Source organism: Lactuca serriola, chromosome 7 (genome assembly GCF_051521515.1).
Source record: "Lactuca serriola cultivar US96UC23 chromosome 7, Lser_US96UC23_V15, whole genome shotgun sequence".
Lineage (NCBI taxonomy): Eukaryota > Viridiplantae > Streptophyta > Magnoliopsida > Asterales > Asteraceae > Lactuca > Lactuca serriola.
The window spans coordinates 13,168,293-13,193,057 of record NC_136414.1 but is presented as its reverse complement, the minus strand read 5'-3'; the positions used below and the strand labels follow the sequence as shown (position 1 = coordinate 13,193,057).

At 36.1% G+C, this 24,765-nt stretch overlaps 1 protein-coding gene across 2 annotated transcripts; it reads left to right on the top strand.

The window, feature by feature from the left end:
* Window positions 1–12,408: 12,408 nt before the first annotated feature.
* LOC145062675 (squamosa promoter-binding-like protein 8) lies at window positions 12,409–14,469 on the top strand. 2 transcript variants are annotated; one of them, XM_079010261.1, is made up of 4 exons: window positions 12,409–12,752; window positions 12,854–13,496; window positions 13,855–13,986; window positions 14,080–14,469. In XM_079010261.1, the coding sequence occupies exons 2-3, from the start codon at window positions 12,868–12,870 to the stop codon at window positions 13,979–13,981; spliced, it is 756 nt and encodes a 251-aa protein (XP_078866387.1). In that variant the 5' UTR covers window positions 12,409–12,752; window positions 12,854–12,867; the 3' UTR covers window positions 13,982–13,986; window positions 14,080–14,469. The 2 variants fall into 2 exon arrangements, with proteins under 2 accessions (XP_078866387.1, XP_078866386.1); XM_079010260.1 differs by having other exon boundaries at window positions 12,416–12,752; window positions 13,855–13,993.
* Window positions 14,470–24,765: the final 10,296 nt, after the last annotated feature.

Here is a 24,765-nt window from a genome sequence, read left to right as displayed (position 1 = left end):
CGCATAAATAAGTGACCTACTCGACGAGTACACCGGCCGGGATGAAACCCTAATTTCCAGGGTTTTGCACCCTATTTAAAGGACTTAATATTACCTCACCAACCTCTCATTAGCCTCCCTAAAACCCTAAATTGTATTGTGAGCTCCTTGTTGAGAAAATAGAGGCCGTGAGTGGATTTTTGTGTGTTCTTGTGCTTGGTGAAGGACTTGGAAGAATTAGAAGGTCATTGAGCTTGAGGGGAAGCACTAGATTTGGGATCTCATCCGTCTTTGGCAACTTTTTGAGGTAAAAAGTCTCAAAATTGATGCTTAATGGCTTAGATCTCTTTTAGTCTTGTTTTATGGGTTTTTTTGACCCAATTGTTGGAAGCATGATAAACCTTCATAGTCCTGATGCTAAAAACTTCCATTCTCAGTGTTATTTGGTCCTTAGATTCATAAAATGGGTCCTAAACCCATTCATGCCCAAGAATTTAAAGACAAACACTTTAACTTATCAATTAAGCACTTTGTCACTTCATGCACTTAAACTAATAAACCTAAACAACTGACACAAACATACATATTTTACATTTTATACATATAATTTCATATCAACCTAAACAAGTAACACAATCACACATATGTCACATTTTATTTAAACCTAACAAATTTCAATTTCATATAACATTTTTATACACAATTTTAGTTTCATATAAACCTAAACAAGTAAATTAACATTTTATACATACAATTTTAATTTCATATAAACCTAAACAAATAACACAATCTAACAATCATAGAAGGAACAATTTCAATTTCATATAAACCTATACATATATTTCAATTTCAACAAAAATTAGTAATAAGTCAATAACATCAATAAAAACATAGCAATTTCACAAAGTCAAGATAAAAACATAGCAATTTTGAAAAACCTAAAAAAATGGCAAAATTTCAAAGTATCAATAATACTTACTTGCTTCATTATTAGGCTAGGGCTTGGAGAATTACTTGGAGTTGAACTGAGTAATGGCAATTCAGATTCGATTTTTTTTACTCAATCAACAATGCAACCAAGGGAAGAAGATGAGAATGAATCGACGATGGAGGCAACAATAAGAGAAGTTGATTGTCGACAAGAAGCAAGCAAGTTGTAACGAGTGAACACAGGAGGTCACATACCTCATTTTTTTCTTTTCTTTTGTGCTTTTCCTGAATTAGTGAACCAATTGGATCAATAGATCCAATTATACAAATGCCATTGGGCTATTTTCCCTATTTCTTAATTTTTGAGCTAAAGTTAATAAGATTAAAATTAAAAGCATTGGGATACTAATTTTTGTGCCTGGTTAATCCAATATGTCAACATTTTTTTTACTTAGTTACCAATTTTTTTTTCCCGTAGTTGTTGGTTTCTTTTACGCAGTGGCACAATATTTAAAAATAATTTGAAAACATTTCCACTGCGTACAAGAATTTTAAGTGTTACTGGTGCCACACCGACCATTTTATTAGAACTGGCCATGTGTGTGTGTGTATATATATATATATATATACACATACATACATATAGTTTGATAATACTATTCTGTTACTTGTTTGTATAGTCTAGGGACTCTTATGTATATATGTACTTATATATATATATATATATATATATATATATATATATATATATATATTTAGATCAGTACATGCATCCTATTCAATGGGGTTTTCCATATATTTTATCATGGTATCAAGCCAATAAACCTACCCTTCTACAACTGATCAGAAATAAAGTAATCCCTCCAAAACTATTTTTTTTTTCCGATTGTTGTTTCCCCTCTCCATTGTTCGACGTGCTTGTAATTGTTCATGACCTTCTAACGAACTTGTCAAGCTGCTTGCACTGCCGTTTCCTCCTACTCTATAATAGTTGAATCATTTTCTGTTACTGTTGTTTCTGTTCAAAGAATATTGCTTCTGCCACTTCTCCTGTTGCAAATGGTTGATCTCCTCCATCTGTTTACTGTTGCACTTTTCCTGCTGTCCAGATAGAACATTATAGGATCATTTTTTTTTCCACTTCCTCCTAGTAAAAGCTTCTTGAGTTTTATCTCTTGTCTTTCTTAGATTTTTTTTTGGTTTTTTCATTGGTTCCCAATGTCTATACATGCTGATTCCTCTGATGCCATGGGATTGACACGTTCTGCAAGCTAATTGGTTTTTGCCCTCACTAATGTTTATTCACTATTCAGTTTTAAGCTCTCTGTGGATGGCTCCAAGTATAAATTATGGTGTAGAATTTTTATAGACATGTGTGAAGGTGCTAAAATCTAAGGGCATATCAATGGTACATCAACACCTAAAGCTAATGATGATGAATTCTGGGATGCCATTGACTCTCGAATAAAGTCATGGTTCCACATCACGTGTGATGCAAGTCTTTTGTAGATAATTTCCAGTGATGAATGCTCCGTGAAAGATCTATGGGATAAGGTTGCTAAGTTCTTTCTAAACAGTAAACTGTGACACATGCTACAACTTCAGGAACAATTCCGTAACACCAAGAAAAGCTCCTCCACTATTACTGAGATTTGTCATGCATTGAAGAATTTGGCCGAAGCCCTTGTTATTTGTGACTGAAAAATTGATGAGGTTGAGTTAGTGACGCAAATCCTTCGACAACTTCTCCCTACATATCACAGTATTGTCAACATCATCAGCAGCCCCTTACTAGTAAGGGAAAAGGCTAGCGCGCAAGGGCTGATGAAAAGCCAGCAACTTGTTAGAACTAGGTTTTGGCTTGCCCCTTTCTTCTAGCACTAAACCATTTTCGACATTCCTTGAAGCCAAAAATATGTTACTAATACATGAGTCTTGTGAAGAAGTAAATGACTCCGTTGGCGCCAATTCACTCACCTCCTCGGCCGCTCTATATTCTTCCTCGAACCATGGAAAATCTAGAAACAAACTTAATAAGGGCAAGAGTAACTCCTACATGGATTCTAGAGCAAACTCACACATGTCCTTTAATCAATGTAAAATCCAATCTCTAACTCCATGTTGTAACATCCATAAAAATCATGCCAAATTTGAGCTTTTTAAAACATTTAAAAATCATTAAGTTATTACAATTCGTTTTCAAAATAGTATCATATCAGAGTTCCCATAAATCATAATCATAAATCGAGGAAGTGTACGGTCACGCCTTCGCCTTCCCGTGATCATCCGAAGTACTTGAAACAATAATCGATAAATGTAAGCTCAAAGGCTTAGTGATTTACCCCCAAAATACCAACACCATACAAATATAACCATATCATATAAAAATATAAGCAAACATCGTGCAAAATGAGCCAACAGTCTGACTGGACCGACTCCCGGTCCTCAGTCTATCTGGACCACTCTTTGAGCCCTCGACACGTCTGGACCGCCCTCTTCGGGGCCTTCAGTCTATCCGGACCGCTCACTGAGCCTTCAGCCTGACTAGATTTGCCCGAACTGGGCCCGCAGTCTACCCGGTCTGCCCAGGGTGTCTTGGCCTACTGCACACAGCAGGACCTGCCTCATCCCTTTCCCCAAACCAACAAACATGTTCACATACATATAAACAAGTAAACATGCAAATATAGCAGATTACTAATCATGGCAACCATCCTATAACCAGGATACCGATCTAACCGATCACTAACATAACAACCATCCTATAACCAGGATACATTTATCGATTAGGACCTCTTCAAGAGTCTAGAAGGACAGTTTATTTCGTCCAAATCATATCATGCACTAACTTGGGACTTTTGAGACAAGAAATGGTTCCTTAAAGCTAAAATGGCAAGATCTATAACATACATGCATAAAGTTTGAAGCTTTTTACCTTCTGGAGCTTCTAGGGCACCAAACAACTTCAAATCTACTAGCTTGTTCTCTTTCTCCAACTCCTTGATGAAACACCTTCTTCTCAAACTAATCAAAATACACTCTATAAGCTCACACACTCAAGGAAATGATTAGGGTTTGGGGGAAAACGACTCTAAATAGTGGAGGCTGAGGTATGGGAGGGTTATGAGCTCATAAGGTTGTTTATATAGCACTCAAACCCTAAATATTATGGTTTCCACCTGACGTGAGTATGCCCAACGTACACAAGTGTGCACCCAGCGTACTAGGGCGCGCCTAGTATGCTCAGCGTACCTTATGTACGCTTAACGTACTCTCTTGATCCTAAAGTTGCAACTTTAGCCCTTAGGCTTCTCATGGGTCGACTCCTTTAACCCCCGGGGACTACAAATGACAAAATGATAATAGAAAAGAGGATTCTGAAATACCTGCAAAATCTCAGGATGTTATAATTCTCCCCACTTGACCAAGTCTTTGTCCTCGAAGTCTGTAGTGGTAAACATATCCGGGTAATGCTCCCGCATCTCAGACTCTGGCTCCCATGTCCACTTAGATCCCCTCCGATGTCGCCAATGCACCTTTACCAGAGGTATCTTCTTGTTGCGCAGAACCTTTACCTTCCTTTCCTAAATAGCCACCGGCTGCTGCACATAGTTCAGGCGCTCGTCAATCTGAACATCATCCAACGACACTACCTCATCCTCATCCAATATGCACTTCTGCAACTGGGAAACATGGAAAGTGTTGTGTATCTGATGGAGCTCCTCCGGAAGATCCAGTCTGTATGCAACATTGCCAACCCTGGCAATAACCTGAAATGGTCCAATGTATCGGGGACCCAACTTTCCCCTCTTTCTGAAGCGAATCACACCCTTCCAGGGTGAAACCTTTAGTAATACCATGTCACCCACCTGGAGCTCCAACTCAGATTGGCGTCTGTTGGCGTAACTCTTCTGCCGACTCTGAGCGGTCTGTCGTCGCTGTCTAATCTGCTGAATCTTCTCGGTAGTTTGCAAGACTACCTCTGTCCGTCCCATCACTCTGTGATCAACCTCACCCCAACAGACCGGGGTGCGACATCTCCGTCCATACAACAGCTCAAAAGGCGGGGCACCAATGTTGGAATGATAGCTGTTGTTGTAGGCGAACTCTGCAAGGGGTAGGTGGGAATCCTAGCTCCCACCAAAATCGATGACACAAGCCCTCAACATGTCCTCGAGGGTCTGTATGGTCCGATAACTATGGCCTTCGGTCTGCAGATGGTAAGTTGTGCTAAAGTGCAACCACGTGCCCAGTTCCTCATGGAACTTCTTCCATAAACGATAGATGAACCTAACATCACGGTCGGAAACAATAGAGACCGGAAATCCGTGGTGAGCAACGATCTCGCGGACATACACGTTGGCCAGCTTCTCGGCCGATGAGCTCTCATGTATGGCCAGGAAATGAGCACTCTTGGTTAATCGATCCACGATGACCCGTATAGCATCGAATCCCTTCGCCGTCCTCGACAACTTGGTAATGAAGTCCATCGTTATCTGTTCCCATTGGTAATGGGGATCTTTAGAGGCTGTAGCTTGCCATATGACCTCTAATGCTCGGCCTTGACCATCCCGCAGGTAAAGCACCTCTCGACGTACCAAGCGATTTCTCGCTTCATGCACGACCACCAGTAACTCAAACTCAAGTTCCGGTACATCTTGGTGGATCCCGGGTGAATAGAGAAGTGAGACTTATGAGCCTCCTCCATAGTTGTCTGTCTGACCCCTCCAGACATCGGGACCCATACCTGACCGCATCGGGTCAACAATCCCCGAGTATCCTGTACAAATCGAGCATTCTCTTCCCTAATCCTCTCCAGCTTCCAGTTCTCTGGCCGCATGCCCTCAGCCCGAGCCTCTCTAGTCAAACTCACGAGTGACGAATCCACCGATATCCTCATACACGTTGCTGGTGTGGAAGATCCAACTGACTTGCAGCTCAGAGTGTCCACCACCACGTTCGCTTTATCTGGGTGGTAAAGGATCTCACAGTCGTAGTCCTTGACTACATCTAGCCACCTGTGCTGTCTCATGTTCAGGTTCGGCTGATCCATGATGTGTCTCAGGCTCTTATGGTCCATGTAGATGGTACAACGGACCCCATAGAGATAATGCCTTCAAATCTTGAGGGCGAACACCACCACCCCCAGCTCCAGATCGTGAGTAGGGTATCTCATCTCATGCTGCTTCAACTGCCACGATGCATAGGTTATCACCCGTCCTCTCTGCATGAGGACCGCCCCCAATCCTGTGATGGATGCATCATAGAACACCACAAAATCCTCGACTCCCTCCGAAAGAGTCAACACTGGAGCCTCGCATAAACGCTGCCGGAGGGTCTCAAACGCCCTCTGCTGCTTGGGGCCCCACCGGAAATCCACCCCCTTCCTCTTCAGACGAGTGAGGGGTACTTCAATCTTGGAGAAATCCTATATGAATCTCCGGTAGTACCTTGCCAATCCTAAAAAGCTCCTGATGTCTTAGGGAGATTTCGGAACCTCCCACTGCATAACTGCCTCGATTTTCGCCGGATTGACCAAAACCCCCTCTTGGTTAACGAGGTGCCCTAGGAAATGGACCTCTCAAAACCAAAACTCGCACTTCGAGAACTTGGCATAAATCTGTTCTCGCCTCAGAACTCCCAATAACTTCCTTTGATGCTCCTCATGTTGTTCTCAGGTCTTGGAATACACCAAGATATCGTCGATGAATACTATGATCGAGCGATCGAGCATCGGTCTGCAGACCCGATTCATCAGGTCCATAAACACTGTTGGCATGTTGGTGAGCCCAAACAACATCACCACAAACTCGTAATGTCCATAACAAGTTCGGAACGTGGTCTTCTCCACGTCCTCCTCTCTGACCTGACCTGATGATACCCAGACCTCAAGTCTATCTTGGAAAACCAAGACGCACCCTACAACTGATCAAATAAATCGTCTATCGTTGGGAGCGGATAAAGGTTCTTCACCGTCAACTTTTTCAACTCCCGGTAGTCGATGCACATCCGGCGTGAACCATACTTCTTCCTTATGAAGAGTATCGGTGCTCCCTATGGGGAACTGCTTGCCTAGCAGTTCCTACAGCTGTGATGATAGCTCATGCATCTCTGGTGGTGCCAGACGGAACAACGCCATGGCGATAGGGGCCGTACCTGGCACTAAGTTGATCCTAAACTCGACCTACCTCTCCGGGTAACTCCTCCGGGAATACATCAACAAACTCCCTGACCAATGGAACCTCTGATACTGAAATCTGATCTCTGATCCGCGTATCCACCACATACACTAGAGAACTCGCACACCCATGCTGAATATACTACCGATCCCTGGCAGCTGAACAAAAACCTGATCCCAGCCTGGTACCCTCGCCATAGACGATCAATTCTCCTCCACTTGGGGTTCGAACCACCACTCGCCGACCCTCGTAGTCGATCATCACACCGAAACGACTAAGCCAGTCCATACCCACAATCACACACACATCCCCCATGGGGATCAGAATCAAGTTGATCGGGAAGGACACTCCGAAGATCTCCAACTCACATCCTCAATAGACTGAAGAAGCAAAAATCCCGTGTTCTCTGGCGATAGAGACTCGCAACGGACACTCTAGCTCTCCTACTGGCACACTAAACTCCCCAATAAACACCTGAGATACAAACAACTGAATCGCCCTCGAGTCAAATAAAACCAATGTAGGCAAGGAGTTCACTAAAAACGTACCTAATCATAGGTACAATAGATAAGCATAAAACATATATAATAAATGAGATAAGGGATAGAAACATACTAGCAACCACATCTGGTTCTGCTCTGGCCTCCTCGACTGTAAGCTGGAAGGCGCGTCCCTGAGCCCTCAGCTGTAAGATGGAAGGCCCAATTGGGTCCACTCCCTAATTGGGCCTTAATCTAAAATCCATTATCAATTGGCCCAAAACATCATTGTTCAGAAAGTCCAGTAAGGGCCTTGTTAAACTGGCCCAAGAGTGGCCCAAACCCAAAGCCCAAAATGTCAAAAGCCCAAAAGAGGGCGTATGCAGGGTGTACTCCTCTGGTACGCTGGGCGTACTTCCATTTGCGTTGACCACCATCGGGTTGGTTGACTCAGTAGGCTGGGTGTACAGAAATTACGCGGGGCGTACGCATGGTTTCACCAAAACTCCAATAAGTGTTTAATGGCTTAAGCACTTAAGCCTATATTTCAGATCCATCGACCAAAAGTGTCTTAGAACCATAACGTCTCGAACATAAAGACTTTGGACGCCCAGAAAGCTCTTAATACATGGTCTTAATCCATCAAGACCTTTCTACTACATGCAACTGACATCTTAAGCCATTGGTACCTCTTAGGACCTATTCAAGAGTCTACAAGGACAATTTATTTCGTCCAAATCATATCATGAACCAACTTGGGACTTTTGGGACAAGAAATGGTTCCTTAAAGCTAAAATGGCAAGATCTAAAACATACATGCATAAAGTTTGAAGCTTTTTACCTTCTGGAGCTTCTAGGGCAACAAACAACTTCAAATCTACTAGCTTGTTCTCCTTCTCCAACTCCTTGATGAAACAACTTCTTCTCAAACTACTCAAATACACTCTCTAAGCTCACACACTCAAGGAAATGATTAGGGTTTGGGTAAAATGGCTCTAAACAGTGGAGGCTGAGGTAAGGGAGGGTTATGAGCTCATAAGGTTGTTTATATAGCACTCAAACCCTAAATATTAGGGTTTCCACCTGACGTGAGTACGCCCAACATAAACAAGTGTATGCCCATCGTACTAGGGCGCACCTAGTACGCTCATCGTACCTTATGTACGCTTAGCGTACTCTCTTGATCCCAAAGTTGCAACTTTATCCCTTAGGCTTCTCATGGGTCGACTCCTTTAACCCCCAGGGACTACAAATGACAAAATGATAATAGAAAAGAGGATTCTGAAATACCTGCAAAATCTCGGGATGTTACACGTGTAACTCTAAATTCATTATGGTTAGAAATGGTGATGTAGTTCTTCGTAAGGCTCTCTATGGCCTCAAACAGGCCCCCGACCTTTGTATCAACGCTTTTCCGTTTTTTTCTTCTCTTGACTTGCATAGCAGCAATTCTGATAGCTCCCTCTTTACCTATCATCGTAACAAATATGTGATCTATCTTTTCCTATATGTGGATGATATCGTTCTCACTACTTCTTCCTCTTCCTTAATCACTTTTGTCATTCGTCGTTTATCTTACGAATTTCCTATGTCTGAACTTGGCGACTTATCATTTTTCTTAGGCATTGCTGCCACTCGGTCTGATGACACACTTTTTCTTTCTCAATTTGCATTCGATCAAAAAAATTCTCACACGTGTTGATATGCTCACGTGTCATCCTTGTTGCACCCAAGTTGACACTAAAATCAAGCTCTCGTCTGATGGTGAACTAGCTTCTGATCTGAATCTCTATCGAAGTCTCGATGGAGCCCTGCAATATCTCATATTTACTTTTCCTGATATTTCTTATGGTATTCAACAACCTCTTTATGCATGACCCGTGTGTCCTAAACTTTCAGGCTCTCAAACGCATCCTATGGTACATCAAAGGTACCATGGATCATGGCCTTCATATTAGACGTTCAGTCATTGATCGTTTGATCCATATTTCAATTTTAATTTTTTTTATTTTGCATCATTATGACCCATGATTCAATTTTAATGATCCAAATTTGTTTTTCCAATTTTTTCTCTCGGATATAGATCTGTGCTCGATTTTATGATTTGTATTTTTTTTAGATTTTTTTTTCAACTTTTTTAAGGTATCCTTACTTTCAAATGAGTCCTCATCCGATATATATATATATATATATATATATATATATATATATATATATATATATATATATATAAAGAGAGAGAGAGAGAGAGAGAGAGAGAGAGCTAGGTTCAAATATTCTTACTAATTATTGTACATCTATCGTATGCTATGAGTATGATAAAGAAAATATGTTGTTTGATAATATAAATACGTTCAATCTTACATAACTATTGTCATTAACACACATTTTCACTAATTAAATCGTCTATAAGGTTATTATACACTTATTATTATTATTATTCTCATTTCTGTCAGAATGTTTTATTGGGTCGTATTCTGTCAGAATGAAAATAAGTGAAAAACGATGTGTGAGAACAAAAAAAAATTAATGAGAATGCATGAAAATGACGATATTCTTGTAAGGCTGAACGTATTCGCATTGCTAAACAACTTATTCTCTTAGTAATTCTCATAGCATACGATAGATGTATAATAATTAGTTCGAATAAAATAACCTAAGCCTATGTATATATATATATATATATATATATATATATATATATATATATATATATATATATAAAGAGAGAGAGAGAGAGAGAGAGAGAAATGAGTTCTATGGAAAACGAATAACTAGGGCAACATATGCTGGAATCAATAATCAAATGACACGTGTTCATTTCTTTATTCACAAATGATGTATTATGGAAGTTATTTATGTAGTTACCCTAAGGTGATGTATTGTCATGTTTTCATTGGTTCAAATATATGTTGCCCTAATAATTAATTTTCCATATAACCCTTCCTTATATATATATATATATATATATATATATATATATATATATATATATATATATATATATGTTCAAATGTTTCTCACATCTATTGTGTGCTTAAATGCACCAATACGAATTTAGTAAACATTAAATGTATATTAAATGATATCCATATTTATAATTCCTTTTTATGGAAATTAATTTAATTCGTCATTAATATCAACAATAATATTTTTTCAGAATGAATTCATATTTATAAGAATAAGCGCGTATTTTAGTAGAACGAGAGTATATTATACTAGAATACACTCTTATTCTTCATATTCTATACAACTTTATTGTAATGTAAGTGAGTGAGTACTGAAAGAACGTTATTGCTAACATAAAAACCTAGATACAAATTTATTCTGAAAGAATTTTATTACTGAAATTAATGACGAATTTAATTAGTTTCCATAAAAAAAATCATAATTATGGATATCATTTAATATATATATATATATATATATATATATATATATATATATATATATAATTTTGGAAATCATTTAATATCTATCTTTATTTAATTAAATAATTATTAATTTTAAAAATTACTATTGGTGTATTTTAGCACACATTAAATGTAAAAAACAAATTAACCTATATATATATATATATATATATATATATATATATATATATATATATATATATATATATATATATATATATATATATATATATATATATATATATATATAGAAGTAGGTTAATGCGAAAACATAAATATCTTGCGAAAACGCGAAAACATATTTTTTCTTATGAAAATCAAACACATGTACTATAAAAAAATAAATTTATTAGCCATAAATTAAATATAGTAAGTTTTAATTGGATGGTGTTATAGTAATATAGATTTAAAGACGGTTTTAATAATTTTTTTACCTCCTTAATCATTTTTAAATTCATGTTTTCATAATAAAAATATTATAAATCATATTTTGTTAATATGAAACAATTTCTCATCTATCATCATCTATCATCATGTATTTCAAAGTTTGGATGAATTATTTTTCAAAATATAATGTTAAGGTGACACAATATCATAAGTTTTTCTTATTTTTGTGTTTTTGTAAATTATTTACAATTTCGCATAACCCTCCTCCCCCCCCCTCTCTCTCTCTCTCTCTATATATATATATATATATATATATATATATATATATATATATATATATATATATATATATATATATAAGTTAGGTTCAAATGTTTTCACTATCTACCTGTATGATTGATTTTGGACTAATCATTTTATTTTTTTAAAAAAGTAATTATAGCTTATTAAATGCTGAAGATGTAATTAATACCTAATATATCTTCAACATGTAATATACATTAATTATTTTCTTAAAATAACTAAAATGAATGGTCCAGAATCAGTTATACATGCACATAATAGATAGTGAAAACAAAATAACCTAACCCTATATATATATATATATATATATATATATATATATATATATATATATATATATAGAGTTAGGTTCAAATGTTTTCACTATCTATTGTGTGCATGTATGACTGATTCTGGACCAATTATTTTAGTTATTTTAAGAAAATAATTAATGCATATTACATGTTGAAGATATAATATATATATATATATATATATATATATATATATATATATATATATATATATATATATATATATATTGAAGCGTTGAAACTTAGAATTGGTATTTAGAAAACTTTGAAAAAAAAATATATAACAAAACTATTATATATATGTTTTGCTATTATTATAATTTCTTCTGTTCTTTCAATAATAAAACCGAGAACCAAGCCACATGTAAAATGTTAATTTAGAGCTTTGTGTCATGCAAATTAGGGTTTTTTTTCAGCTTAGTTGACCTTGGACCGTATTCTGTCCTCGGCCTCCTACTTCTAACTTGTTATTTAATCGATCTATACATATTGTATCAGTATGATTAGTATACATAGTTAATGAAGGGGAGATCGATGATCACGTTTTTAAAGATAAAATTATTTGTTTAATGATTGAAACAATCTTTAAAAAACAAATTACCACCCCATCATTTAGTCATTCCATCTCTCTTAGCAAATCCACCTTCCATCACCCACAGTCGCTTTTACTACACGCATGTCTGTATCTTGACAATAGGATACTGCAAAACGTCTTGAGTTCCATCATGGGAAGAGACAAAGGAGAGAGATGAACAAGAGTGGGAACTTTGGGTCTTCTGCCGAATAATCGTACGTACTAGATAGAATTCCTGTATATTTATTCGTCTATTTTATAGTAATTAATTGATCGAACGCAAATCGTTTGTGAATTATACTGTGTGTTTTTACAGATTAAGTGTTGCAAATGTTGAATTGCGAACGGGCAAGCCCATCCACGATCATGTTCAACGGCGATGGCGGTGCAGGCGGTGGCCTCGAGGAACTCATCTCGCAATCCATCCAGAAAAGAGACATCTTCGATCAGCATTCACATAGCTTCAACGATGCCACCATTGCTACTCCCGTTATTAACTCCCATGACTTGTTCCACCCGCACCACCGCATGCTAAATAACCCCAACTTCTACGACCCACCACCGTCTGCCGTCGATTGCGTCAGCCCTCCATCTCCATTTCCTCCACCTCTACACTCACTCGATACGAATCAGGCCGGGTTCTTTCTCATGCCGAAACTTGAACATTATGGCTGTAACATCGACTTCAGTAACAGTCTGAATCTTATTGGGCTGAACTTGGCTGGACATACGTACTTTCCGGTCGGGGAGGATGATATTATGAATCAGCTTGGCCGCCGGTCGAGGTCACTGGAAGCCGGTTTGATGAACTCCCCGAGATGTCAGATTGAAGGGTGTAATGCCGATCTTTCCCTTGCTAAACACTACCACCGCCGGCATAAGGTTTGTGAGTTTCACTCCAAGGCGTCCATCGTCCTCGCCGCCGGTTTGACTCAGCGATACTGCCAACAGTGCAGCAGGTATTTCTCCATCATGCAGTTTTACCATTTTACCACTAAAAACCAAAACTTTTCACACCTTCTTACGTGTTGAGTTGAGTTAACGTACGTTCATGAATATTTTCAGAAAATTGTTTGTAAGTAATCACAATCGATATTTTATGGAAAACCATTTATGAAACTAACTTAAACCTATCAATCGAAGATGAAAGTAAGTGATAAGAAAACTTGAAGGTTCAGGTAGATAACGACGAAGACAAATTAAATCGGTTTTACGTACCCAATTAACTAATTGTCCAATTACTGTTTTGCCCAGTTACCATTTCAAAGATAATTTAGTAAAAAACTGTTTTTATTGTTTATAAATGTTGGTAAAAAGATTCCATATTCTGGAGGAGTTCGATGAAGGGAAGAGAAGTTGTCGGAAAAGATTGGCTGATCACAATCGCCGGAGAAGAAAGTCGTCGCAAAATGAATCAACAATGCTCATAAACGACCAACCTTGAAAAATGTAACTAGTAAGCACTATACCTGATATAGTATTCCTATCTAAACTTTAAATCTAAATCTAAATGTACTCTTACACATGAAATTCTTTTTGTAGGGTCTCTCGTGGGCTCAATCTCCACCACGAACCTCATAGATTGTTCTTAAAGATTGTCCGATTATCAAAGGGGATATAAGTTATTCATTAGCATCATATATCTATTTTTAACTCGAATGTATAAATGGGATTATATGAGTCTTATTAGCAGTGAACGTCTTAGTTATAAGTAATTGGAATACCATATTATGATTCATAAACTTTATACTTGTATTATCTTTTATTTTGAAGTATTCCAAATGTTAAAAAGACTGAGGAGGTCGAGGTTTAAGTCCATTCTGGAACATAGATGTAATTAAGAGTAGTTTTAACACTAGATTAGATTTATCATTTAAGAAAAAGTGTTTTAAAGTCAGTGATGTGAAAATCCATAAGAGATGTTCTAGTGTAGTATCATTTTCTTTGGTCCGGTGACATTATGATTGCCTTTTTATGTTGTTGTGAAACCGATTTGTAATGATGTTAAGCAGTTAGGGGTGATATAACCTTATAGTTAAAAAGGTAGTTTTCTACTTGTAATACTATAGTAATTACAAATATAGATATTTTATAAATATACAAAAGTATGGCTTTTACAATGCTTTTGTTTTCAGGTTTTTTAAATACTAAATCCTAATTAAAGGGGTCTGAATTATTTCCTTTTTGCATGGTGATATGATAATTTCCTCAAAAGTTTCAAGAATTGAACGTGTGGGGTTAAAATGTAAACAATAATTGGAGTGGAGTGAAACATTTAAAAGAGGTTTAAAAAATGTTTATTGGTTTACAAAGATGTTAAAAACTCGATATTTTTTCTCCCAAAACAGAAATTGCAATAATGTTTAAAAGTTAAAGCTTTTATACATTATCTGGGCCATTGCAAACATACGGATTTACGTCCCAGGCATTGGACGATAGTTTAGCGAATAATATATCCATCGTTGGTGATAACTAAAACGTTTTTCAGAACTATTGAAATAGAATTGAAACATTGATTGTTTATACCTTTTAAAGATAACTTGAATTATTTATATAAGATGTAAGAACATCTACAATGAATAGTTTGATAAGAGAGTTGAATGAGGTGACAGTGATATTCAATGGATTAAACTCTATCATTGTATGATGTTATGTTGACATTTAATTAATATAGAGTTCAATGACCATTAAACTCTTCAATAAAAAAAACTTTATTATATATATATATATATATATATATATATATATATATATATATATATATATATATATATATATATATATATATATATATATATATTCCATTGAACTATGTTGACTTCGGTTTGTAAGAATATTAATATAGAATTGTATAGTAAATAAATCGATGATGTGTCAATCTATTAATTTTTAAGACCGGAGGGAGTGTGAGAGAAACTCCCTTTACTTTTTGTGGACTACATCACCATTTCTCTCACTTTCCTTTCCCTCACCTAAACCCAAGGAATGGGTGTGAAGCTTCCCTCACTATTTTGCTTTTTTTTTTTTATTATTCTTAATAAAATTAATTCTTTTTTTATGATTTATAATTTTAAATTAATAATAAACATAAAATTTAATTAAAAATAAAAAACATTTCATTAATTAAAATAAAAATTACATTAAACCTAATATTTAAATAAGTAGAAAATAAAAAAAAAACGCAAACAAAAAATCAAACAAACCACAACATAGAAAACATAATTAATATCCTAATTTGAAAAAACCAAAATACATCACTTGGAATCGTCGTCATCGTCATCGACCTCATCGTCTTCATCATTCTCCCGAACGCCACTCTCGTCATCGGAATCTTCGCTCTCGACGAACATATCAGAATCCTTGTCTGATTCGTCAAACAAATCATCGTGAGAAAACTCTATTGGCGGCTGAATATGAGTCCTATAAACATGCTCCACCAAATCAACACGAAGGGCGTGATAAATGTCGCGATTGTGTACTTCTCTTCTATTTGCCCTATACTCTTGTGTACCAACGGCTACTCATTCGACATTTGGCAAAACTTCATTTTCGTTGTACCGACATATCGCTCTTCCTTCGTCTTCAAGAATCATATTATGCAATATGATACATGCATACATTACGTGATGTAACCTTTTCACTTCATATGACCTTGCCCCAGCTGCTAGTACTTGCCAACGTCTCTTAAGTACACCAAATGTTCGCTCCACATCCTTCCTAGTTGACTCTTGTGCCTCTTTAAACTTTTTCCTTTTCGGGTCGTTAGGACATGTAAACGATTTCACAAAAACAAACAAGGGAGGATATATACCATCAGTAAGATAGTATCCACGCTTATATGCTACCCCATTTGCTTGAAAAGGTACATCGTGCGACTTTCCAAGGTAGATATCGTTGAATACCCACGACTGATCTAGCACATTGATGTCATTGTTTGCACCAACTGGACCAAAGAATGCATGCCATATCCGAAGATCATGTGATGTGATAGCCTCTAGAACGATTGTTGGCTATTTGTGGTCGCCTCTCATGTACTGACCACGCCATGCGTTGGGGCATAGTGACCAACCCCAATGCATGCAATCGATACTACCAAGCATTCTAGGGAATCCATGCTTGCCTTCATGCACCGTGCACAATTGGTGGATATCGTTCATAGTTGGTTTGCGCAAATATCGTTGCCCATAAACCAAACAGATCGCTTTGCAGAACATGTACACACACTCCCGTACGGTACGCTCTGACATCCTAAAATACTCGTCCCATTTGTCTGCGCCCATACCGTATGCTAACTGACGAATTGCAACCGTGCATTTATAGATTGGAGAGAAACCTTTTATCCGTCTAGTATCCATTTTCCATTGGAAATATGGAAAGCGGCCTTCCAAATTGCTAACAATACGTAAGAATAGTTCCTTCCTCATCCGGAACCGACGTCGAAACTTTATAGCGTAGATGACGTCGTCTGCAAAGTAATCTTCTATAAGACGATCATGTCCGGCTTTGCGATTTCTACGCAACCGCGACTTTCTTGGTTTGGATCATGCACGAGATGTTTCGCCTACTCGGTTTTGAAAGTATGCAACCGTTTTCGCCATGACGGAACTGATAAACTTAGCCTCCTCTAGAGCCGTCGAATCAGATGATAAAGATGATGACATTTTGATTAATATTTTTGGAGAGAATAAGAATGTATGAGTTAAAGAAAATGGTTGGATGTTCTGGTATTTATAGTGTGATAAAAGAAAAAAAATTATATATATATATATATATATATATATATATATATATATATATATTAATGGTTATGATAATGTCATTATATGCAAACAAACTATTGCTTTTGGTTTTAAATAGTATTTGATTGGTTTGTGATGCATTCCATGTGTCTAAATTTTCAAATGACCTTCAAAATAAGGTCTTGTTAGATTTTCAGCCGGTTAATAGGTTTCCTTAATGACGTAGCTTTGCTAATGTGGAATGTGTTTGTCCATGTAGATGCCACATTGTTTAGTTTAGGAAAAATGACCTAGAAGAGTGACATAACTTTTGTTTTATACACGTTTAGTCCTTATTGTATTTTTTCTTGTAAAATAAACATTTTAACTTGTTATTTTTGTATACATTCAGTCCTTATGACCGACTACGTGTGACAATAATTAATGAGGTGTTCTCATACTTGGCTCATATGAGCACTAGAATCATATGTTATTTGTTCTGGTTTTAGTAATAACATTATACTATTGATATTAGTAACTATGATAGTACAATACCAACTATATTTATTACAAATACAAAATTTCATTTGGTAGCAATACCAACTACATTACATCTGATGAAGAAAATACATTATCCATAATGATATCAATTGTTGGAAATAGTGTCCACATTCATAACAATTGGTTATACTATTAATAATAATAACATAGTCATTTTGGGTTACACACAAGGAAATGAAACCTCCTATTTCACAACTGCAATCCATCTTCAAAATCCAGGGTCAATTTGAAAAGAAAAAAAAACAGCTGCAGAAAATCAGTCAAAATCGACATTCCAAGGAATTAGGGAAGACTAAACTTTTTTGCAATATGTTATTTTGTTTTAGAAGTACCAATTCGATATGGGAGAAAGCAATCACAAAGAATCTCATTGTTTGTTATTGAGATAAATGAAACTGAAGTCGGAGACATATTTTTTCTTAGAGAAAACTAGGACACTACCATTATTTGACCGATTCGTGAATTAGGTTATTGATATAAGTGAGGTTATATCCGTGCATGAGAACATCTCGTTAACTACTATCATACTTAGGACGTCACATGAGCAAAACCTAAGAATATCGGTCATAAGGACTAAATTTGTACAAAAACAATAAGGACTTATTTTGCAAAAAAAAATATTAAAGACTAAATATGTACCAACTAAGAACTTAACTTGAAGTAGCCGGTCATAAAAACTGAATGTGTACAAAACAACAAGTTAAAGGACTTATTTTATAAGAAAAAACAATAAGGACTAAACATATACAAAACGAGAATTGTGTTACCCTTATAGGTTATTTTCCATTTAGTTTATTAAATAAGCGAATGAGAATGGTTTGTAATGCAAATTTTGAGAATATCATTCCCCTTTCATACCCATTGTGAAACCTTTGAGTACCATAAAAAAACCAACAACGTCATCGTCCTCTTCCTTGAATCCTTCAAATGTCAATAACCTATGGCTCTTACGAGCAGAAGAGATGGCCATTTGATTCTGTCCTTATTTAAGCAATAAAAAATAATCATGGAAACCAGAAAACCTTGCTCACTGATTCTCGTTGATAAGCTTTGATTGGAAACCCTACGATTGCTAATTTTTATATTATTTTGTCTTGATAAGTTGTTAAGTATTTGTTCAGCTCTTGTATTGAGATACAAACTTAAAATCTAAATACTTAAAAACACAAAAAAACCCATAAAAAGTGCACAAAAAAATATATAATTCAAACACTATAAAACATATAATCTCAAATGCTTTTGAGAGAAATGGAAGTATTATTATGGTTTAAAATGATAAAGGTTGTGCGTATTTATAGAATATAAATCGTTTTAAAAAAAGTAAAAATAAATAAATGAAATTAGTCGTTTGAAGAGAGAGAGAGAGAGAGAGAGAGAGAGAGAGAGAGTAACATCCCAAATATCATAGAAATTTAAAATTTTCAAAAAGACAACTCATTAACCATAAAGTGTTTATAAAAAAGACCATTGTTTTAAAAGTATAATCCTAATCAGAGTATCCCAAGATCCAATGTCATAAAAACAAGAAGATGTGCATGATCACACGTTTGCTTTCCCATGATCATCTGAAGTACTTAAAACAATAAACTGAAACCGTAAGTCAAATCTTAGTGAGTTCCCCCAAAGTATCACCACATAACATAACAAACAACAACATGCAAATATGAGCCTTCAGCCTAACTGGACCGCCTCGTAGGGCCTATAGCCTATCTGGATCGCTCTCTAGGCCTGTAGCCTGACTGGACCACCTCGCAGTGCCTACAACTTATCCGAAACGCCCCGGGTGTCTTAGCCTTCAACACAAAACATGACCACCTCAACCCAACCACAATATGTCGACATATACAACAAATAAACATAAACACATATCCAACAAATACAGGTAATCAAACAGATCTACTAATCTGTCATATAACCAACAAAACATCATCCTATATACCCATATACATAACCTAGTAGGTTGGCATTGGTGCCTTCGACCCACAAGTACAATGAGGAAACTCACATTTCAATCCGAACAAATCGCTAAATAGGTCTCTGCTCCGAATATCAGCTTTACCTGTCACCTATTCATCAAATAGTGGTCAATCTCAAATACAACTCAAAATACCCAAAATACCTTTGGGTCAAACTTGGACAAAGTTAAGGTCAAAGTCAAAGTCAAGTACAGCAGGTCGCCACGTCGTGGCCATCCTTGTCCACGTCGTGGCCACTAAATGACAAAACAAGCGAGTCTCAACCCAACCACCATGCCTTGGAGACCTAGGCCATGTCGTGGGCGCTGACCTCCTAACATCTTCATGTATTAAGTCAATTCCTTGATCTTAAGGGCTCCAAAGCCTAGATTTGGTCCATTCTAAGATCCAAGTGGATAAAGTTTCCAACTTTATCCCTTTAGACTCTCTAAGGGATAAAGATCCCATTTCTAGATCTAAATTGGGCAAAAACATAACTTGGCTTAGTCCATTAAGCACTTTCTCTTGAAGACTACTAGATCCCCATTTCCATAACGTTTCTAGCATAAAAAAACATAAAAATCCTTACTTTCTAGACATGCATGTATGATGCATATCTTGAACTTTATTAGGTTAAAATGAGGGTATTTGGCCAAATCTTCTATGCATGATGCTAAAACTCCATATTACTCCAGATCCAAAGCTTAAAAGGCCCTAAATGACCTGGAGATTCATAAAGTTGCAAACTTTATAAGATCTCATCACCTACTAATCAAGGACATAAAGATTAAGGCTATAAACCTAGATCTATGCACAACAAACCAAAAAGCTTGGAACTTAGTGACTTACAAGAGTCCAGAAGATGCACAATAAGATAGTGAGAAGAGTTGCTTGTTGAATCCAAGTCTAGAAGTCACCTCCTTCTTCTTCTAATCCCCAAAAATCAACACAAAAAGCTTAGAGAGAAAAAATGGAGATTAGGGTTTGCTTGGAGGCTGAGAGAATGTGATAGAGGTTGAGGGCGAGTAACCATATCCATCACATTCCCTTAAATAGGGTGCAAACTCTGCATATTAGGGTTTCTCATTAAACAACTGCCAAACCATGGTGGTCATTTAAAACTCACGATACATCGACCATCACCACGTCGGGGGATGCCTTCACCATGACGTGGTACCGTAAAAAATCCAAAAACATTTAATTAAAATACCCCCATGGATATGGATATTACATAGAGAGAGAGAGAGATAGATAGATAGATAGATAGAGAGAGAGGGGGGGGATAGTGGAAGTAATGAGGAGAGAGATGCGGTAGAAACTAGTCGAGATCATCTCTACTATGGTGGGAACTGTAGACCAAGAGGGTTGCTTTACGACATAATTTGAATTTGGTTCGTTACATAATTAGCCGAACATGTTTTTGTGTCGATTTATAGCTCTTTTAGTGTGGGAACATGCCTAGGGGTAGCTCGATCCATGCTCGAAACCATTAGAAAATGTCATAACTAGAATAAATATTAATCTGTCATTTTAAGTGTAACTTTCTCATACGGTGTTCGATTGACCTGATTCTTTTTGTGTTACCTCTTTTTTCAACTCAGGTACATGTTAAAGTACTTGTAACATTCAAATCTCATACTACGAATGTACGTGAACAATAAAGCCCAAATAGTACTTCATTACTTTGAGACATTGATTGTTAATTTTTTTGAACTGGTTAGTCATTAGAACTTAGTATCACTAAATTAATAGAAGTTGCCAACTTTGGATTAGAAATAAGGTCCTCCAATCTAATCGACAAAACATCTACCAAGTGGGCTAGTCCCACATTAACGGAATTGATTGTTACTTAACATAAGAAAAACACTACTACTTATCTACAAATGTATATTAACACTCCACACACCCTTTAATGACTATATAAGGGCAGAAATAAGCTCATACCTCAAAAACACGAGTGTTAGATTTACTAAGTATATCATTAAGACACACAATACTAGTGCATTGACATATCTTTATGATACATACAAGAGGGTCTAAAGTTAGGAAGTCACAACTAGCCTTTGTTACTAATTTCTTAATATAAAACTTATATTACTTTGAGATATCAAAAATCTGTGCGAGATAAGAATTAGAGGAATGCATGCTCTATTATTAGCACTACACTCTTTTTTGGTCAACTTTGTTCCTAATTTTATGTGATTGGAATGAGAGTGTCGAAGAAAGAATCAGGATGTCAGTGGCGCATAGGAAAACACCATATTTGTATTGAAGATCCGCATGTAATTTTTTTGGTAATGGTGAATTCTAGTCTAAGTATAAGAATCTGGATCAGATTTTAGTGAATGTCTATGTTTCCAATTTCCCAAATTCCATGTCAACGAGTGATCTTTGGTAATAATGTGAAAGACATGGTACAGTGGTAGATGTATATATTGCACGGAAATTATTAAATCTTGGAAGGAGATTTGTGTTTATTCGGTTCCTTTCGTCCAAGGAGCATAACCATGTTATGAAGGATCTTAATAGGGTTTGGATTGGTAATCATCATCTGTTCGTATCTTGGGATATATTTAACATAGGAGAAGATGTTAATAGGAACAAAGGAGAAGATGTTAACAAGAACGTAAAGGATCAATCAAAAACTCAAAGTGTTCTAGATGTTAATAAGGGAGTTCCTTTTAAATCATTTGCTTTAGAGGTCGGTGGGAGTGTGAATAAACAGGAGGTAAGAAGGCATGTGGTGGTAGAAGAATCTAAAGTGAAGGAATTGGTAGAAGTGAAACTTCAGAATAAGGATTTTCTGGTGGTTCATGATTCATCCTCGATTCTACCTGGAAAGGTTAGATATGCTAATTCTATTGATAATCTCTATAAATTTTGTTATAATGAAGGGTTTCATAATTTAAATATTGCATATATAGGATAGGATTATGTTTGGATCGAATTACAAAAACGTAATGCATGTAACAAATTTAAACAGTGTGATGGTATGAAGGTGTATTTTATTGAGCTACAACAATTACAACGTAACTTTGTTATCAATTGTCGTGTGATTTGGGTAGAGATCTTGGGGTTACCATGTAAGGTCACACCTTATGATCTAATGAGTCAAACACCTTACACGCTGACCACCAGCACCAACGCCAACATCAAAATCAGTGCCAGCGCCTCAAGACCTGATCAACGTTAGCGTCTAGATAGTGTCTTATGTAATTTTTGTATATTAGGCAGTTATACTGATATATATATATATATATATATATATATATATATATATATATAATAGATAGCAGATCCGATATTTTGGTGATAATGATCAGTTTTTATTGTAGATTAAATACAATCCCTTAACTGAAGGGATATATTTGTATAGCTTAGTATATATTCAACATTAGGGTGAAACCATAATGTTAAGATACTGGTGACCATATTTGTGACATTCGTTCTTTGTGTAATTAAGTAATCTAATGTAGCATTTGTATATTAGGTAATTATACAGATATGTATAGAATAGCTAGTAGATCCGATATCTATGCGATAAGGGTCAGTTCTTAGTATAGATTAGATACAATACCTTGATCGAAAGGATATACTAGTATAGTTTAGTATATATTCAACATTAGGATAGACCATAATGTAAGTCTTGATGACCGTATTTGTGACAATCCATTTTCTTGGTGAAAACAAACCCTTTCTTGGTGAAAGACAATTTGGTAAATATTTCATGTTCTTTGATTAGTTAGTTTGTTCTTCTTTATTATACTTGAAGTGTATCCGATCAATACAAACCTTCAGTTGGTATCAGAGCAAGTTTTTGATACACTCAAGTAATCACGTCGACTTCCTACAATCCCAAATCAAATGCTTGCAACAAGATTCCTCCATTTGATAAACTAAACTTCACTGCTTGGAAATCAAAGGCCATGGATGCTCTCGAGATCATGGACTTTGACATGCTCGGCATCATCAACAAAGGTCCCATTGTCGTTATGCATCAATCATCCAATGATGGTGCATCCAATAGCGAGCCAAAGAAGAAATCTGTTCCATGATACACCAAGGAAGAAAAAGGGGTGTTAAATCTCGATGTAAAGACGATAATTTTTATTGGAAACTCAGTCCCATTTTCTGTCTGTCGTTTGGTTCAAAGCTGCTCAAATGCACAAGAAATGATGAACACACTATCATTTGCTTTTGACAAAGAAAATCTCTCAGATATCAAAGTTCTAAAAGGTAAGTTTCTCATGGCTATGATCATTTAATCTCATGTTGATACATCAAATGATAGTGTTGGCACTCTTGACTCGCTGATCTTTGTAAAGCTGCTAAAGACCTTAAGTCTGATTGGGACTCAACATCAGTGTATCAAGTAAAAAATCTTGTTAACTATTCTTCCATCGAAAACACTGAAAAAGCTGACATGATTGATCACTTGTGTTTCGATTTATCAAGTTCAAATGAAGAAAGACCTTCTCTCAAAAATGAGTTAAAAAATATCAAAGAAAAACTCTCCTCTTTCGAAAATTCTTTTCCTCTTTTAGAAAAGGAAAACACTTGTATCTCACTGACCAACAATTTTCTTCACTCTAAAAAGGAAAAAATTGTTGATCATGCTAGATTCATTCAACTTATTTTAAAAACTAGGGCTCTTCTCCATTTAATATCACGAGAATTATTAATGATCAGAAACCTGATCAGAGTGAGAAAAATCTTGGAGGCGATATAGAAGGTGTTGTCTCCTTAATAAAAAAGGTAGAGATTAAAAAACCTTTTATAACACTGATTATCTAGAGAAATACTTTAAGAGTAGATTTTGTAAGTACTTATTTTATAAATCAAACTTTAATTGATACTCATTGAGTTACTGACTCTAATGGTAACACCAAATGTGTATCTCAATTATATGCTCTTGATCCTTCCCACCAAGCTCCTCATCGTGAGTATGTTTTGCCCTTCACTAAGATTCTGTTGAAATTTCCTATATCTAATAG

Excerpts from the sequence above, each read along its gene's own strand:
- LOC145062675 (XM_079010261.1), top strand. The coding sequence starts at position 12,868 with ATGTTGAATTGCGAACGGGCAAGCCCATCCACGATCATGTTCAACGGC. Across the intron at positions 13,497-13,854 it reads TACTGCCAACAGTGCAGCAG|ATTCCATATTCTGGAGGAGT; the intron begins GTATTTCTCCAT and ends GTTGGTAAAAAG.